This window comes from Gossypium raimondii, chromosome 9 (genome assembly GCF_025698545.1).
Source record: "Gossypium raimondii isolate GPD5lz chromosome 9, ASM2569854v1, whole genome shotgun sequence".
Lineage (NCBI taxonomy): Eukaryota > Viridiplantae > Streptophyta > Magnoliopsida > Malvales > Malvaceae > Gossypium > Gossypium raimondii.
This window is the reverse complement of record NC_068573.1, coordinates 44,754,950-44,774,550: the sequence shown is the minus strand read 5'-3', so window position 1 is coordinate 44,774,550 and position 19,601 is coordinate 44,754,950. Positions and strand designations below refer to the sequence as shown.

Below are 19,601 nucleotides of genomic sequence, written 5' to 3'. Positions count from 1 at the left end.
TCGCCTTACATTTGTTGATTGAATTTTTTTAAGTTATTAGGTTTGGACATTGGTGCTAGGGAGAAGTAAGGAAATCCTAAAGTTGATGATGGATTCAAGGTTCCAAAAGAAAAAATCACCTGCATTGCGGCATCTGTTGATGTGGATGAGGAGTTTGAATCTTTCGGGGTTGGAGAAACTAGGAGTACTGTTACAACTAGGAGTTTGAATCTTTTGAAATATCTTTATGATTAAGGAACTATACTAAATGCGGTCACAAAATTTATGGAGGACAGTTATAAGGGTTGGGGTTTAAGGGTTAGGGGTTAGGGGTTAGGGGTTTACGGTTTATGTTTTACGATTTAGGGGATAGGGGTTAGGGGTTTATAGTTTATATTAATTAGTTTTTTTAATTTATATATTAAACAATTTCTTATATAATTGTAAAATATATAATTTTAATTTTAATATATTAAAATTGTGATTATAGTTTAAATTATTTAAGAACTTAATAGATAAAATTTATATATATTAACTGGTTTAGGATTTAAGGTTTACTTGAGATTTGTTAAATGATAAAAAATTATACAATCAATTAATGCTTTTATATTTAAAATATTTAATCTAAACCATTTGATATATTTAAATATTAGATTTAACAAAAAATTTGATAAATAAATAAATAAAGTAATGATTGATATGAATATGTAACTATCTATTTTGGATAGGACCAAATTATAACAAATAAAATGAAATACAAAACTAAAATCATTCCACATCGAACATCTAGCATAATAGTTATATTTTAGTTAAGAAGAAATATCTCTAATAAAATGGAGATTAAATCGGAAAATAATAATATAAAATCGTGATTAACATTTCAATCTTTAATAGAAATCGTAATTAACATTGGATAATTCTAACTTAATAATTAATTGCACTATTAAATCATTTGTTTTCTTATTAAAATATATGATATTTATTTTGAGAGTAATTAATTTTTTTATAAAAATCCAATTTATAAAAATAGTAATAATAAATGTTTTAAAAAAATCACTTAACTAAAAATTTTTAGTAGACAAAATAAATTTTTTTAGCAAAGTAAAACGGCGTTGTTTTATTTAAAATGAAATATTTTTGTGGCGTTTTTATAAAAAACCCCGCAAAGTTAATCAAAATCCCGCTCACCCAAAAAATGATTTTTTGTTACCCGCTCATTACCCCCTCTTCTTCTCATCTCTGTCGTGTGCCCTAAATCACCAAATAATAGTTTGTTTTTCTTTAGTTGAAATCCCCCAAATTTCCCATTTCCAACAATACCAGTCAATACACCTACACCAATCACACTTCTTTTTCCTTTTCATTTCACTGGACTGAAACCCTAGATGAGAAGAAATCGGAAGAAGGGGAGTAAGGAGGTTTTTGCGCTTTGTTTTCCCCCCTTTCTTTTACATTGCCTTACTAAGATGCCATTGGCTGTTCGCTGAAATAAAGAGATAAAAAAAAAGGTTGAAGAAGGTGAAGAATCTTTGTTTCAGTTTCTTTTACTGTCTTTGCTTAACTAGAGTCAGTGTATAAAGCATCAGGGGGAAAAAGATAAATATCATAAGTCATTCTATGGGGGGTCTTCTGGTAAAATGTTTCATGGGCCTTCACAGTGATGTAAGCTATCTATTGCATCTCTTATCTCCTCCTTTTTCTGCTTTACTGTGCTCTTTATCCTTGTTTTTTCCCACACGAGTTCTAGTTTCGTGTTCTATCTCTTTGTGATGCAATGCTTCTTTTCTTGTACAGGTTTTTGAGAAATATGTGAAGAACTAGATTGCGATTGCTGCACCTTTTCGGGGTAAATGGTCTTTATAACTTGAGTATCATGTAATATGATTGTTTCAGATCATTTGTTGCCCAAAAGGAAGCTGCAAAATAATACAACAATACCTGAATTAAACAAATTCTATTTTAAAGGTCACATAAGACGTATTATAATATTTTCTTCGAATCATACGATGTTGAATTTTTTCCATTGCATTTCTTGATCTACTAAAATCTGAAAATTGGTCAAAATATTGGGTTTATAAGGGAAATTACTGTACAGACTATAGAGTAATGAATCCTAGGTTGAGCTTTTTTTCTTTGTTTAACAAAAATTACAAAATATATATTTGTTCAAGCACCCCAGGCATTTCCAAGTGAGGATTATCTCTGATATGTTTCATTAGAAGCTATCTTAAGATTAGTCACGAGAAGTCTAAGACAATGTAGTTCTATCAAACAATGGCATGCAGTTCCCTTGATGTTCATCTTTTTCCTTATATATGTTCCAAGGTGATTTCTTATAAGCAGGTTTTGAAATATATAAGTTTCTCCAATTAATAGTACACTGGAACTGTCAGTTGAATCACTTCAAAAGAACTTCATATGCTCAATAGCTGGTTTTATTGAGTCGAGTTGCTTATTGAGTTGCTATTGAAATGATTCAACAGGTGCACCTGGATATATTGCTTCTACCTTCCTAAATGGAGTGTCATTTGTTGAAGGGTGGGAACAGAACTTTTTCATTTCAAAGTGGAGCATGCATCAATTAGTATGTGATTATGTTCTAATTACTTTTTTCATTTTCAGTATTTCTACTTAGATGCCAACGAGGGCATGGATAGTCTGTTGACATGCCCATTAATTTATGAATGTTTTATTTAATATTTTTATCGTTATTATTATGTAAATTATGAGTAAATATTTGATGCCACAATTTTGTCATGTTTTGTGATGCAATATGGTTTGAGTTCCATTTTATGAAAGACATGAAAAACAAAATATTAGATACTGTTAATTTGAGTTCTATTTTACATTGGCCTTTTTAAGAACTTGGGAAACATCAATGACCTTTCTTCTAAGGACCATCCAGGATATTATGTGATAAGCAGCATCGAATGTTGTTAATTGATATTTTTAAGTGCTGCAAATTTAAGTGTTTAAATGTTGTAAATTGAAGTGTTTAAGTGCTGCAAATTGCAGTGTTTAAGTGCTGCAAATTAAAGTGCTTAGTTGCTGGAAATTGAGATGTTTTATCGCTGTAATTGAGGTGTATAAATGTTGTTAATTGATATGTTTAAGTGCTGCAAATTTAAGTGTTTAAATGCTGTAAATTGACGTGTTAAAGTGCTGCAAATTGAAGTGTTTAAGTGCTGCAAATTGAAGTGCTTAGTTGCTGGAAATTGAGATGTTTTATCGCCGTAATTGAGGTGTATAAATGTTGTTAATTGATATGTTTAAGTGCTGCAAATTTAAGTGTTTAAATGTTGTAAATTGAAGTGTTTAAGTGCTGCAAATTGAAGTGTTTAAGTGCTGCAAATTGAAGTGCTTAGTTGCTGGAAATTGAGATGTTTTATCGCCGTAATTGAGGTGTATAAATGTTGTTAATTGATATGTTTAAGTGCTGCAAATTTAAGTGTTTAAATGTTGTAAATTGAAGTGTTTAAGTGCTGCAAATTGAAGTGTTTAAGTGCTGCAAATTGAAGTGTTTAAGTGCTGCAAATTGAAGTGCTTAGTTGCTGGAAATTGAGATGTTTTATCGCTGTAATTGAGGTGTATAAATGTTGTTAATTGATATGTTTAAGTGCTGCAAATTTAAGTGTTTAAATGCTGTAAATTGAAGTGTTTAAGTGCTGCAAATTGCAGTGTTTAAGTGCTGCAAATTGAAGTGCTTAGTTGCTGGAAATTGAGATGTTTTATCGCTGTAATTGAGGTGTATAAATGTTGTTAATTGATATGTTTAAGTGCTGCAAATTTAAGTGTTTAAATGCTGTAAATTGACGTGTTAAAGTGCTGCAAATTGAAGTGTTTAAGTGCTGCAAATTGAAGTGCTTAGTTGCTGGAAATTGAGATGTTTTATCGCCGTAATTGAGGTGTATAAATGTTGTTAATTGATATGTTTAAGTGCTGCAAATTTAAGTGTTTAAATGCTGTAAATTGACGTGTTAAAGTGCTGCAAATTGAAGTGTTTAAGTGCTGCAAATTGAAGTGCTTAGTTGCTGGAAATTGAGATGTTTTATCGCCGTAATTGAGGTGTATAAATGTTGTTAATTGATATGTTTAAGTGCTGCAAATTTAAGTGTTTAAATGCTGTAAATTGACGTGTTAAAGTGCTGCAAATTGAAGTGTTTAAGTGCTGCAAATTGAAGTGCTTAGTTGCTGGAAATTGAGATGTTTTATCGCCGTAATTGAGGTGTATAAATGTTGTTAATTGATATGTTTAAGTGCTGCAAATTTAAGTGTTTAAGTGTTGTAAATTGAAGTGTTTAAGTGCTGCAAATTGAAGTGTTTAAGTGCTGCAAATTGAAGTGCTTAGTTGCTGGAAATTGAGATGTTTTATCGCCGTAATTGAGGTGTATAAATGTTGTTAATTGATATGTTTAAGTGCTGCAAATTTAAGTGTTTAAATGTTGTAAATTGAAGTGTTTAAGTGCTGCAAATTGAAGTGTTTAAGTGCTGCAAATTGAAGTGTTTAAGTGCTGCAAATTGAAGTGCTTAGTTGCTGGAAATTGAGATGTTTTATTGCTGTAATTGAGGTGTATAAATGTTGTTAATTGATATGTTTAAGTGCTGCAAATTTAAGTGTTTAAATGTTGTAAATTGAAGTGTTTAAGTGCTGCAAATTGCAGTGTTTAAGTGCTGCAAATTGAAGTGCTTAGTTGCTGGAAATTGAGATGTTTTATCGCTGTAATTGAGGTGTATAAATGTTGTTAATTGATATGTTTAAGTGCTGCAAATTTAAGTGTTTAAATGCTGTAAATTGGCGTGTTTAAGTGCTGCAAATTGAAGTGTTTTAAGTGCTGCAAATTGAAGTGTTTAGTTGCTGGAAATTGAGATGTTTTATCGCCGTAATTGAGGTGTATAAATGTTGTTAACTGATATGTTTAAGTGTTGCAAATTTAAGTGTTTAAGTGCTGTAAATTGAAGTGTTTAAGTGCTGCAAATTGAAGTATTTAGTTGCTGCAAATTGAGATGTTTTATCGCTGTAATTGAGGTGTGTAAATGTTGTTAATTAATATGTTTAAGTGCTGCAAATTTAAGTGTTTAAATGCTGTAAATTGAAGTGTTTAAGTGCTGCAAATTGAAGTGTTTAGTTGCTGAAAATTGAGATGTTTTATCGCTGTAATTGATGTGTATAAATGTTGTTAATTGATATGTTAAAGTGGTGCAAATTGAAGTGTTTAAATTTAACTTGTTTTAGTTTATGTGCTATGTGATGATTGTGTTTTAAAATTTAATTTGTTTTAGTTCCTTACATTCTTATAGGATTCACACTCAAGGAGCAAGAAACATCTTAGCAACTCATTGGGATCGAGCAGTCAAAATTCAGAATCAAGTGACACACAAGAGCTAGATTTGGAGCTTAAACTGTCACTGTAATCAGTAATTTTTTTGCTACTATAAATGCATGCTCATGGAACTACATTTTATGCTTTCCTAGAATTGTAAGTTCAAATAAGTTGATATGAACTAGTTTCAATTTTTTTTAAAAAAATTTCAAAGGAATGTTATGTAATCAAAGGTAATTTGACTTGCTGCATGAGATATAGTGAAAAACATTTATCTTCTTGTTCATGAATTTTCATTTTAATACGTCTTCAAATTAAATTATATATTTTTTAATTGGTGGAATCTCACATTTGCTGTTGCTGTAATCTCTAACCTAAGAATGGAGCAGTTCTAAAGGATTTGCTTAAGCAAGTAAAGAGATTGACATTTTTATAATAATTTAGGATAGGAATGGAGCAAATCCAAAGAATGGAGTGGCGTTTTTATAATTTTTTTTTTAAATTTTTCGTGACCTTTAGTGGCGTTTTTGGGAAAAGTGCCGCTAAAGGTCCTGGTCTTTAGCGGCGTTTGCGGGAGAGCGCCGCTAAAGGTCTTGGTCTTTAGCGGCATTTTCGGGAGAAGTGCCGCTAAAGGTCCTGGTCTTTAGCGGCGTTTGCGGAAGAAGCGCCGCTAAAGGTCCTGGTCTTTAGCGGCGTTTGCGGGAAAAGTGCCGCTAAAGGTCCTAATCTTTAGCGGCGTTTGTGGGAAAAGCGCCGCTAAAGTTAGCGACGCGATCTTTAGCGCGTTTTTTCCGGCGCTTATCAAAGCGCCGCTAAAAGCCTGTTTTAGTGTAGTGTTAATTCGTGTTGAGATTAAAAATGGTATTGGAAAACAGTTATTTCTGGTTTTGCTGCATCTTTAATCTGCTTTGGGCCGCAAATGAAACAGGTCGAAAATTTGTGGAAAAGAATTTGGGTCAATCGGCGCTCAGGCTGATGTCTGATTTGAAAGTTTGCTTTATTATTTAAGGGCATAATGACTATTTAAAAGAAAATTTCTATTTTTCATTTTTACTCCCTTAAACTTACGGTAAAATCTCAAAATTGATAGAAAATTTTACTTTTGTTGATATGGCATGCACCTGGATGTCATGTCAAGAATTAATTAAATTTTTAATTTTAAAAAATTCAAAATTATATTTAAAATAAATATCATTAAAATTATAAAAATATTTAATTGCATTGAATCAAAGTTTATGTATCAAATTGCACATTAGATCAAAATTGTGTATAAATTTAAAATTTATACCTATATAAACTATAGCAAATATAGCAATTTATACTTGCATCTTAGGAAATTTTGAGAAAAGGGTTTAAAAGCCATCTAAAATAAACAAGTCGGTTTAAAAGGGTTTACCTCTATTAATATTAAAAACAGCAATGACATTGAAATTAATTACTATAGCAAAAGATAAAAGATTCTATCGCAACATAATTGCGGTCCATTCAAAGGGGTTTTGGTCAAGTAAGAAGTTTCTCCCTATTACATGTAATATTCTTAAATAAAATAATAAAAAAAGGAGTGAATTTGTTTTTCATGTTTAGTAGTGGAGAAGATAAAGAAGAAAGAAATTGGGAAAATTTTGTGGGAAAAAGGATTGAGAGCAACTAAAATTGTAAAAATAAAAAAATGAAAGTGTTAGATTAGGGTTTGTTTTTTATGTATCGTGTAGAATGTATATTTGGGGCTAATGCTATAATAAATGCTTTCAAGTTACTTTGTCATGCAATTTTGTCCATTTGATTTTATATTGTATTGGTTTAAAGGCAATTAATGTTTATTTTCTTATATAGCTCTAATTTTTATATTTATTTTGATTAAGTTCTTTATTCAAATATTTTAACATGGTAATTTTGCAGTACCAATCCTTCAATTTTATACAACATTTGTTATTACACATTAAAATTTTAACTTAAGATTATTTAAAAGCTTAAAATTTTATTAAGCTTATATTTATATTTCATTTCTATATTTTGATATTTTTAATTTATGCATTTTATATATTTTTATTTTACTATTTTAAAAATACTTTTAAAATTATTTAACAATAGTTGAATTATTTTTTTCAAAACACGTTTAATAAAATAATAAATAAAATATTAATTTTCATATTTTCAAGTTTTACAATTTTTTATATTTTTAATATAATTATTTAATATAAAAATAGTTTAATTTTAATATAATTATATTTTCCATTAATTTAAGAAAATATAAATTTAATTCATATTTTATTATTTAATATAAAATATAGTATAAAAACAATGTAGTTTTAATATTAATATAATTTTCATTTTTAATTGTAATTTTAACACAAATCTAATTTTAATTTATATTTTATTATGTAATTTAAATATATTTTTAATATTTTTAATAATTTATCATATATACATATTTAATCTAATTTCCTCAATAATCCCTTTACATTCTCATTTCATCGCTAAGCTGCATTTAAATTAAAATACACATAATTTTTAATCTCATTATTACAACATGCATCTAATTCCATCACTAAAACACCTAGTTTCACTACTATCTAGTTTTAATCTTATTAGAGGTATTTCAAATCTCAAATAAATTTTAAGGATGACTAAATAAAGCCGCAAAAGCTGAATATATTGAAAACTGTGCGAAAATTAATTGGATTCTCAATGGCTATTTGAAGCTGTATGATATTCTTTATGCTGTTGCCAGCATGAATATGAAACCAGCACCTTCAATTTTAAGCTTAAATAAGGAACTGATCAACATTCATTTATTTTTAACAATACCTTCTCCAGGATGGAAGAAAAGATTATTCCTTACCATCATGAACTAAAGTAAGATCTGATCCTTAACTCATCTACTTGTCCCCAATGACAATTTCACTTCTACAAGATCCTTAATTATATTTATGCTATAAAAAATAGAAAAATCTGAGTAGTGAGTAACGTAAGATCGTAGGATCCAAAGTTAGATCTTAAAGTAAGCACAAACGATAAAGTTTAATTGCCAACATGCTTCATGTCGCAGTTCCAAACCCCATTCACAAAGTAAAGCATCTAAAACTTCTTTTCTTCAGCCATGGTGGTCTTGTCCCCCCATTGCACCAACGATCACCATCTTCTCTAACCCACCAAAAGCTAGCCATGGCAAAACAATTCATCCCATTGTCTTCTTCAATATTGGTCGCTGTAATTTCGCTTTTTCTTGTATCAACGTTCGTTCCAGGTACAAAAAAACTAAATCATATTCGATCCATTTTCAAAGATTTTGTGTTATTATATATGTGTAAGCCTGCTAGGTAATTGTTGCGTTTTTTTTCTCCTTATCTAGGAGTTGGGTCCATTGGCGTGAACTATGGCACCGTAGCGAACAACCTTCCCCCACCACCGCAAGTGGCGCATTTCCTTTTGGAGTCTACCGTTATCAACCGCGTTAAGCTCTACGACGCCAACCCTGACATCCTTAAAGCCTTTGCTCACACCGGCATTGCTGTAACGGTCACTGTTCCAAATGATCAAATTCCTCGACTTACAAAGCTGAATTTTGCTCGACAATGGGTGGAAGATAATGTTCAACCTTATACACCAGCCACTAATATAGTTCGTATTTTAGTCGGCAATGAAGTGATAACGACGGCGGACAAAATGCTCATCGGAAACCTTGTTCCGGCGATGCAAACCCTCCACACTGCCCTTGTGGCGGCTTCATTAGACCGGAGAATCCAAGTCTCGACGCCTCATTCTTTAGGCGTTCTCTCGAATTCGAGCCCACCGTCGTCCGGAAAGTTTCGACTGGGCTACGACATTCATGTGTTGAAGCCATTGCTTAGCTTCCTTAGAGCTACAAAATCACCATTTATGATAAACCCGTATCCGTTTTTCGGTTGCTCGCCCGATACGCTTGATTACGCACTGTTTAGGCCAAATGCCGGAGTGTTGGACGAAAACACGGGGTTGCTTTATACGAACATGTTGGATGCTCAATTAGATGCGGTGTTTTCGGCCATGAAAGTCCTGGGATTTGATGATCTGGAGATTGTGATAGCCGAAACGGGTTGGCCATCGATGGGGGATTCGACCCAAGTTGGCGTTGATGCAAATGTTGCAAGCGAATACAATGGTAATCTCAAGCGGCACGTATCGTCGGGTGCCGGCACACCATTAATGCCGAACCGGACTTTCGAGACCTACATTTTTGCGCTTTTCAATGAAGATCTTAAGCCTGGCCCGACATCCGAGAGGAACTTCGGTCTCTTCCAACCAGACATGACCCCGGTTTACGATATTGGGATCTTAAGGCCCACGGTAACTTCTACAACCCACCTTTTGAATTTCAACGTTACATATCAATATACCCATATTGATATGCTTCAATATCAATATTGTTGTACTCAATTTTCTTTTCCTTAAAAGGATTCGTTTCTATTTAGTTAACTCGAATTAAAGGGGTTTAAAGGTAAGTCAGATCAAATTCATGATATTAGTATTACCTATAATTCTTCAAGCTTACCCATATTTTTAAAATAATTCTTTTATTTAATATTTATTTAATATTTAATTATATATATCTTTAACTATCATCACATCTATTTTTATTAAATTTCTAAATATAGATATAAATTTTAATAATTAAATTATAATATATATAATTTTCGTATTATATAAATTACATGATATATACAAAAAGGGCTTGGGTTCTAAACCTTTTAAAGCCAAAATGATAAAACATATTTTGGGTGTACCTTAAGCACTCTCGATAAATTCTATGAACCCCTTTGGTTTTTTCTCGAGGTTGAGAGACAAAACCTTAGATAGAGGCAAAGTTAAAAAAAAATTTTAGGGGGCCGAAATTCAATTATAATTTTTATGGTAGTAAAAATGTAATTTCACCATTTTAATAGCTTCTATTTTTATAATTTTTAAATGATTAAATAAAAAAATTATCTTTTTTAGGGGAGTCAAAGTGCAATTTTATCTTTATTGATTTAAATTTTTAAAAATTTTAAAGAGCTTAAATGAAAAATTTTTCATTTTAGGGGGGCCAGGGTCCCTACTAGTCCCCCTGATTTCGCCTCTGACCCCAGGACTAAAATTGAGTACAAACACCCCGAGCACAATGCCTCTATTGTTTGAGGTCTCGGTTGGCTGCTCAGAGGACGGCACTTCAAATACTTTTTCTAATAAGAGAGTCGATTCCCCCTCAACAAAAACTAATATATCATAAAGCGAAAATAATCAAGTCAAATCAAGCTTGAGTTTTTAATATTGAAGTCAAACTAAAATAATATTTTATACATACCTAATTATTTAACCTAAGCTTATTTTTTAAGTATAATATTTTTGTTTAAACTCTTTCAAATTTTGGATAAACATTTGGGTATGAGTCAATAGCTTTACCCTTGAACATATTTAAATCCAACTTATTAATACGGGTAAACTGTAAAAAATAATCTCTTATATTTGTTTAAATTTATATTTTGATCGATAATTCGATCACTAACGTCCTCAATTTATAACAATTTAGTCTTTTTTTTTTTCGCTATTATAATAACACCATTTCAACAAAACTCAACTATATATTTTTTCTTTATAATTTTTTTTACATAAAGTTTAGTGGGTGCCATACTTTATTTAAGATAACATGGACTGGTTATAATAATGATTAATGAATTTGATCTGTTGATGTCATGTGGTTGGGATTGACAGGCTAGATCATCGATTCCAAACAACCCAACCCCAGTGCCGAGGGCCGCACCTTCAAATCCGACGCCAAGATCGTCTAAGGGGAAACAATGGTGTCTTCCCAAAACAGGCGCCGATGACAACGCTTTGCAAAGGAACATTGATTATGTTTGCGGCTTGGGTTTGGACTGTGGACCCATTCAACAACATGGTGCTTGCTTCCTCCCTAACACTGTTCGGGCCCATGCCGCTTTCGCCATGAATCTTTACTATCAATCCACCGGAAACAACGACTCCGACTGCGGTTTCGACCAAACCGGAGCCATCACCAACGTTGATCCGAGTAATTTAACCCGCAATCATTATTTTGCAATTTTAACTCTAGTTGTTAATCATAAATAAACGTGAACATTAATCAGTTTTGTGAAACGTTCTTTTGATCCCTTTCGGTGGGTTTTTTCCCCTCCTTTTTGCAGGCTATGGAAAATGCCAGTACTGACACTTTGTGCTGCAAATCCAACGGATCAAGACATGGAACTCTGAATGATTCAGTTTTCAATTTTGTTTCATTTTTAGTTTCTGTAGTTTCGGACAAGGAAACAAAAACAGGAGGAGTGGTCTTTTTATGTATTAGAGGCATGTGGGTGCATGCATCGTCACGTGAAAGAAACATAGGGGATTAATCTTTATGAATATAAAATATATTTGGGTTTTACTTAACACAAAGTGGCATGCATGATCACATCTTCATTCGTGATGGTATTTATGCTTAATTATTAATTACATTCCAGATTTATACGATTTTTTCTTACAAGCTCAAAGATATACATATATGTGTCTCTGTGTTAAATCCGTATGCTTCAATCTGAAATATTATGTTTTATAGTATTATTTTTGTGCCATTCGAACTCTAACATAGTTTAATAGAGAATTACTTTTGAAATAATTTTTATAGGATTTTACTTGTTTAATATGATGGTTGCATTTTATATTTTATTCATGTATATTAAGTTTGACTAAATTGAAATTCGTTTAATTATTTGCTGCATAAAGTATTTCAAATTTTAAAATATTTTAATTATTAAATATATATTAAATAAAACAATATTTTCAATTACTATGATAAAATGTTAAATATGTTTAAAATGTTGCAAGACAGTTATAATAAATCTAAAGATTATTTTGTTAAAATTTAAATCATATAAAAATGATTGGAGTGGTTCCAAAAATATTATTGAGATGAGTCAATTAATTTAATTTTTTTAATGTTTATTATGCCTCCTTCACGTGTTATCAACGGGTAGTAAACCATGAGTTAAGGAATCCATACCAGACGAACCTCTAATCATGTGAGTTTGTTGAAACTTGAACCATAATAGATTAACAAACTTTCATAACGTCATCTTTGTTTGAGCCATGTAAGGATTCACACTTATTGATTACCTAATTGTTTTGAGACATCATATCCTAAAAAGAAACAATATATAACTCTATTGTCAATGAGTTCATAATACATGGAATCCTTTGTCCCCTATGTATAAGTTCATCATAACACCTCAGAAAGGGAAAACAAAACAAAACTATTTATCATATACAACCATGCCAAATCCCATATTTAGTGGCTCTCCATATCGACTAAGGGTGAACCACCATCATAATCACTATCTCTTCCTCATTGTTAATATCACTGGTTAACAACAAATGCATTGTATTCATATAATCACCTAGGTATCTATTTTTTTTCTTATTTTAAATAGGGATAAATATCAAAACTTATATGAACTTTAGTTTTGTGGCAATTTTGTACATCAAATTTTAATTTGATTCATAAATCACTAACAACGTCATTGAATTAGAATCATCTTACGTTGATATATTATATAGACAAACAATTATATTAATCTAATATGAAATTAAATATATTTATTTATTTATTTAAATGTGTACAATTGAATCAAAATTAAAATTTTATGCATACATGTAAATCACAACTCAAATTTCATATATAAAATTATACTAAATTAAAGTTAATACATAAAATTACACATTAAAATAACGTTTATATATAAATTTAATATTAATCCTTTTAAGTAATATAATTATTTTCCTTTAAAAAAAGAGATCAGTGAGAATACTTATTATCATCATCTAATTGCATTAAATGAACTTAAATTAAATTAAAAGCAATATATTAGTTAACAAGATCTCTCAAAGTTCTCTTTACAACATTTAAAAAAAATCTCAAAATTATACATAAATAATAATTTAATATGAAAGTATATATAAAAAATTTATTTTAAAATTTTTGTAAGTTATTAACACAATTATTAATATAACATCATTTTATGTTAATATAAAATAAATTGATGTATTTATTTATTTAATCGTATAATTAAATTAAAATTTAAGTTTCAAGCATATATTTGAACTATAATTAAAATTTCACGTATATAATTAGACTAAATTAAAATTCATGTATATAATTATGGATTAAATTAAAATTTATGTATAATTTTAAAATTTATCCTCAAAAAGCCTCTCAAAATTTAACTCAAAGAAAAAGACTTCCTAAAGTTCTGTATATCACGTGTTAAACACGTGATATAGAAAAAGAAAACCAGAAACTAATCATTGTCAAGATAAATCTGAGGTCAACAACAAGAAAAGAGCCACCTGTGTCACAATAATAGTTAATCGTAGTCCGCGAAACAACTGATCGCATTCCATGGGTGCGCACTACGCCCACATTTGGTTCCTTCTTCTTGTTATATTTTTATTAGAGTATAAAGACCCATTAAAAAAACGAGTAGTATAAAGAGACTACTACACCTTTGGTTTGGTTTCTCCGGCGGCAATGTTTCCTAAGCAATAATATACAAAATTTAAGGGAAAAAGAGGAAATTTTTATCTTCTTCAATTTCCGACAAGATTTATAGGGTTTTAGCTTAACTACGATGCAAAGATGCTTCATTTCTAGTGTTTCTGTTTTTTAGGGTTGGGCTTTGATTTTATGTCTGGGTTTTGGTTGATTGATTCCATGGCTGACTGGCAACAGCTTTTGCAATCGATTATCTTAGGTCTTATATTCTCTTATCTTCTAGCCAAGCTAATCTCCTTAGTCGTTTCTTTCAAAGACGATAACCTTTCGATAACCCGAGCCCGAAGCAGCAATGTCCAGGGCTACGAGAAAATCGACGATTCGGGTTCTGGATCCGACCCGATTGGAAGTACTGAGCACTTGGGTCTGCACAAGTCGGATTCGGTAGTTGCCGAATTGGGAAGTATTAGGGCCGAGAGTGATGGCGATGGTGATGGCGTGGATGATGATGACGACGATTGGGAAGGGGTGGAGTGTACGGAACTGGATGATGCGTTCAGTGCGGCAACGGCGTTCGTGGCGGCTGCCGCGGCTGATCGGTTGTCGCAGAAGGTTCCGAACGAGGTGCAGTTGCAGCTTTACGGTTTGTACAAGGTTGCCACCGAAGGGCCTTGCACTGCTCCCCAGCCTTCCGCTTTGAAAATGACGGCTCGTGCTAAGTGGTAACGCGGTGCTTCTTGGCGTTTTCTGCTCTCTCTCTCTCTCCCCCTAATTTATTCGGGTTTTTTTTTGTTTGATTGCGGGTTATTTCTTATTTTGGGAAATGTGAACACCATAGATGAGCTTACTGAGTATAATTTAGTTAATTCGCTGACTAAACTTTGTTTTTACGATTCAAAGCTGAACTTGTTTTACTTGAAGCTCTTATTATGAGTAGAAATTTGGGTAAATTTGATGATCATTTAATTAGTTTCTTATTCAATCTTCAATGTTTGATTGTTCCTCATTGTATGGCACTTCAATTTAGCTTGAGAATTGTTTCTACTACATAATTCAAGACTTGAATGATTGAAAATTGATTGAGAAATTTATAGCCCTGGTTATTGAATTTGATTATTCGTTTATTCTTAGGCAAGCATGGCACAAATTGGGTGCTATGCCTCCAGAGGATGCAATGCAGAAATACATTGATGTTGTGACAGAGCTATATCCATCTTGGGCTGCTGGTTCAGCTATGGTGTGGTTTTAATCTTATTGCTTTTCTATCTGCTAACTTCCTTTTTTGAGGATACTGTTTTATTTCTATCCACTTTCTTTTTGTTTTTCGATGTTTTGCTGATTAACTGGTTTTTTAACCTTTGTTCCTGGAAGGGCAAAGGTGGGGCTGATAATGCTTCAAGTAAAGATGTCAAAGGACCAATGGGACCGGTTTTCAGCTCTTTTGTGTATGAAGAGGAATCTGAAAATGATTTGTAAGGTTCTTAAAACTTATCTAACTGCTATTGACTGTGTATACTTATGTCTTATTAAGGTTAACCAGTTAAGAGATAATTAATCGAGTTGTTCTTTGGGTACTATGTTGCTCTAACTCTTCGTTTTTCTTGAAGTACCCATGTACAGCACTCATGTTTGACGCATATCCTAACATGGGTTTAGGGATATGAACCTCCGAATGCATATAAAAACTTGCAAAAAAGTTGAATATACTTCTTTGCAACATATACCAATGTCTGAAACTCAATACTTGTTTCCGAGTAACATGGTGAACCGGACGTTTTGTTGTGTTTTCGGATGTTATAGGGCTTTGCATGTTTGCTTGAGCAAAACCTAGGTCTTTGAAATTGCTATTGTTTGTGATAGCGTAATTGGTTTTAAGCATGGAAGTTTAGTATGTAAATTTGAATAGGAAAAAACTTCCTTTCTTAAGCTATAAGTCAACCATATGCAATTCTACCTGTGATAGTAAAAATTTCTTCTGTTGTACTATTTTGCAGTTCTTCTCACGACTTGCGTATCTTATCCAATATAATTATGGAGCCATCAAAAAATTGAATCCTCCAAAATCAAAGACCATTTAACTTCGGACTATGAATATGGAATGTGCCTGTTCCATGATTTATGATCTATATTTTCAAGTTTTGTTTTTGGCTGTTTGTAATTCTGAATTCTCTTCACGAACATTGGTGTTGCCTTGGATATTATATAAGTTTCTGTTTCTGATTGTTGGTGTGCTCGACTACGGAATAGTTCCTATTAGCACAAAGGAGTGCATAATTATAAGTGTTTCATTAATGAATCAGACTTCCGTCCTGTCATTTAAGCAAAATATTCTTTATTGCTTACTAAATTCTTTATTGCTTACTAACTGAGCATGTTGTTTTCTAGTATCCAAGACATTTGATGGGAATGCTTATTGTTTTTCAGGAAAATGGATGCTATCCACACTTTTGCCAGAGAAGGAGAACTGGATAATTTGCTTAAATGCATTGAAAGTGGTGTTTCTGTGCATTTGCAAGGTTTGTTTCTATTTAGTTGTTTTTCCTCCTTTAAAGAAAAAACTAGACTTGCATATATGGGTCTGAAAGACTTTGCTTAATCAAGTAACTTGTTTGCATTTGATGCTTGCAGACAGTGAAGGCAGGACCCCGATGCATTGGGCTGTAGATCGTGGCCATCTTAAAATTGCCGAAGCACTTCTTAGCAGGAATGCTGATGTGAATGCTAAGGTAATTATTGTATCGCTGTTACGGTTTTACTGGTATTCACCTCCTAATCTATTTGTGTGTGCTGAAACTATCCGTGCCTGATGTACCTGTAATGCACAAAAACAAATATGAAATAACTGTCTTTTAGAATGTTTTTGAACCGTTTTCAAAAGCATACCGAAGTAAATAAGAAATTTTTTTATGTTAAATGGTGCACAATGCTCTTTATTTCTCTTTTCTCTTTCTGGTGTTGTAAGCATTGTTGTTAAAATCTTTGTTTTTTTTTTCTATTGGAAGGACAATGAAGGTCAAACCCCATTGCACTATGCTGTTATGTGTGAGAGGGAAGACATTGCCAAATTTCTTGTAAAACAAAATGCAGACAAAGATACGAAGGATAACGACGGCAACTCTCCAGTCGACCTATGTGACTCAGATTGGCCTTGGTTGCAACGTGCAGGCAAAGCGGAATGACCTGTGTTTTATTCCCAAGTTTGGTTTCAGTTAAAAAGTACTTGAAAAAATTTCTCATGGATGTATATGGGTATAAGTAACCTTTTGCACTTCTTTCCTTAGTTATATGCTAATGTGGGGTACTCTGATGTTCATTGGCCTCACCTCCTTAATTACTGCTTTCTTTACCACCATAAGTAGATGGAAAAGAATTGGAAGGTGGGTTTAGCCGGTGAAATGGAATTCTGATACCATCATTTGTTTGAATAGAGTCTAGAGGTATGTAGCTGGACATAGCCGGAGAAGTTGGATGTTACTCTTCAAAGGGATCCAAAGCGAGCAGTGCAGTGAACCTAATTAGTTGTTTGATCTGATGGTAGATATGATAAACCGTAGATTCCATTACCCTAAATCTGTTCCCATCAAACGGAGACTTCGTCACCCTAAAAACTGATGTAATTTCACAATATAAATGGGCAAACTGCTTAAGATTACTTATCCTGGTTCACTAAAAAGTTTCTACCGTCTGATCAAGATGTCATGATATAAACTTTGCCTCTTATCTTAATAAAGATTATATCATGATTTGGTCTGAAATTTTATTTTATCTTTGTCCCATTTGGTCTCTAAACCATAGTGGTTGGAATTCTACCGATCTTTGTTGTACCCTAACAGCAACCTCTTTGACATTTGCATCTTCTGTTATCATGCCATCGAATTAGGTGCCGGCATGGCTTTCATTTAGTGGATTTTCAGAACTTTACTTTAACTTGTAGTTCCAATCATGCACAACCTTGAATGCAATAAATTTGGCATTTTGGGCCAACAATTTAAGGACGTCAACTTTATCTTTTTCAATTTTATCAAAATTAAGCATGGTGGGCATTAATGTTTAATTTTTTTTTAAATTTATCTAATTCTTTTTCATTGCTTTTTCTCCTTAAATTGTTTTATTTATAAATTTATTATTTTAATAAATAAATGTCATGTTAAAAATGAGAAAATAGATATTTATTTATTTATAAATATTTTATAATTTTGTATGTATTTTTATCGAAAAATAAATGTTTAAATTTTTAGTTTTTAGTTTTTATTTTTGAATTTTAAGAATAAAGGTTAAATTGATATAATATGTAAAATTGAAGGTTAATTTTGTTGAATTTTTAAAATTAGGACCAAATTAATAGAATTTGTAAGTATTGTAGAACTAAATTTGTTATTATGTCAATGAAAATGATCATGTTAGCATTCTGTTAGTAATTTAATGGATTAAATTATTAAAATTTGATATATTAGCAACTAAAATAAAAATTTTAAATTTGGATGATAAAAAGAAAAGAAAAGCATCTAATAGTTGAATGACTAAAATATTAAATGTTTGATTATTTGAGCTTGAATATCTATGTTTACGCTTTTATTAATTAAGAAATAAGTCAATTTACTCAATTTGTTCGATTTATAAACTCGAAATTGAAAATTTAACCTAATAAATCGTCAAAATCAATCACCTAAATTGAATAAATCGAAAAACCTACTTAAATTTATTCACGTATATAATTGAATTTTTTTACTAAACTACACAATTAGTCACTATAAATATTAGTTATTCCTATTTTAGTCTTCTTAATTTTCTAGAAAATTAATTTGGTCATCACCATTAAAAAAGTTAACTAAATTAGACACTCCATTATTAAATCTATCTATTCTATTGTTAAGACCATTTTTTATTCCTTTTCTCTCTTCCCCCTTTTTTCCTTATTCTTTCTCCATGATTCATTTTCTTTCTATTCTATCTCCTCTCTCCTCTCCATAACTAACTAGAGCTGATTACGGGTCATGCTAAAGTCCGTTTTTAAGTTCGAATAGACCCGATCCATCCTTTTTTTTTTTTTTTCCATATTCACACATATCTATATGTATATACAAGTACATGACATGTCTTCAATACATTTAAGTCTACAACCATTGCTTTCATGGGAACAAGTGTATTAAAGAAAACACTGCTTTCGTGAGATTAACAAGTCAAACATATTTCTCACCAAAATACGTCATGAAACAAATATTCAACCTACGAACAACTTTGTTTCAAAGAAAGAAGATATTAAGAATTTAGATACATCGATACAATACCTACTAAAGCACAAAGAGTCGCTTTTCTCTTTAATTCTCGGTTCAACTTTCTCCCTTTCTTCTCCACTTCCTTTTAGAGTAATTTTTGAGAGTTCTTTATGTTCTTCCTCGTTCCCACGGTTATAACCCTTTCTATATTGTGAATAAAGAAATTAAAGATTTAGAAAAAGAAGAAAAAGAAAGAAGGATTTAGTTAGGGATTTAGAAAAAAAAGAAGAAAAAGAAAGAAGGCTGAAATGTTGAAGAAAGAAAAAGAAAAGGAAGGATTTAGACCTGATTAGGGCAATGTTGAAATGTCGATTCTGCTGAAAGTTTCCGCTGACACTTGAAAGTAGTAGTTGGGTTTTTACTTTTCAGTTTTTAAGTTTGGGTTATTTAGATGCATAAGACAAAAGGGTTTTCACTTTTAAGTTTGGGTCATTTTTCTTTTGGGCTTGGGAATGAGGTAGGATGTGGGGAGGAGAGGAGAGGGTTGTGTAAATATGTTGATTT

The 19,601-nt window shown here is 31.5% G+C and overlaps 2 protein-coding genes and 1 long non-coding RNA gene across 3 annotated transcripts; all 3 read left to right on the top strand.

Moving 5' to 3' along the window:
• The first annotated feature begins 1,155 nt into the window (after positions 1-1,155).
• On the top strand, positions 1,156-5,586 carry LOC128032406 (uncharacterized). Its single transcript, XR_008188503.1, has 4 exons — positions 1,156-1,641; positions 1,774-1,825; positions 2,463-2,563; positions 5,278-5,586. It is a non-coding gene; the product is annotated as an uncharacterized LOC128032406 (long non-coding RNA).
• A 2,714-nt stretch (positions 5,587-8,300) lies between these two features.
• On the top strand, positions 8,301-11,729 carry LOC105800160 (glucan endo-1,3-beta-glucosidase). Its single transcript, XM_012631101.2, has 4 exons — positions 8,301-8,547; positions 8,653-9,626; positions 11,028-11,346; positions 11,480-11,729. The coding sequence occupies exons 1-4, from the start codon at positions 8,334-8,336 to the stop codon at positions 11,500-11,502; spliced, it is 1,530 nt and encodes a 509-aa protein (XP_012486555.1). The 5' UTR covers positions 8,301-8,333; the 3' UTR covers positions 11,503-11,729.
• A 2,074-nt stretch (positions 11,730-13,803) lies between these two features.
• Positions 13,804-17,152, top strand: LOC105800161 (acyl-CoA-binding domain-containing protein 1). The gene is made up of 6 exons (XM_012631102.2): positions 13,804-14,543; positions 14,953-15,058; positions 15,193-15,293; positions 16,246-16,337; positions 16,450-16,547; positions 16,824-17,152. Exons 1-6 carry the CDS (start codon positions 14,014-14,016, stop codon positions 16,998-17,000), a joined length of 1,104 nt encoding a protein of 367 aa, XP_012486556.1. The 5' UTR covers positions 13,804-14,013; the 3' UTR covers positions 17,001-17,152.
• The last annotated feature ends 2,449 nt before the right edge of the window (positions 17,153-19,601 follow it).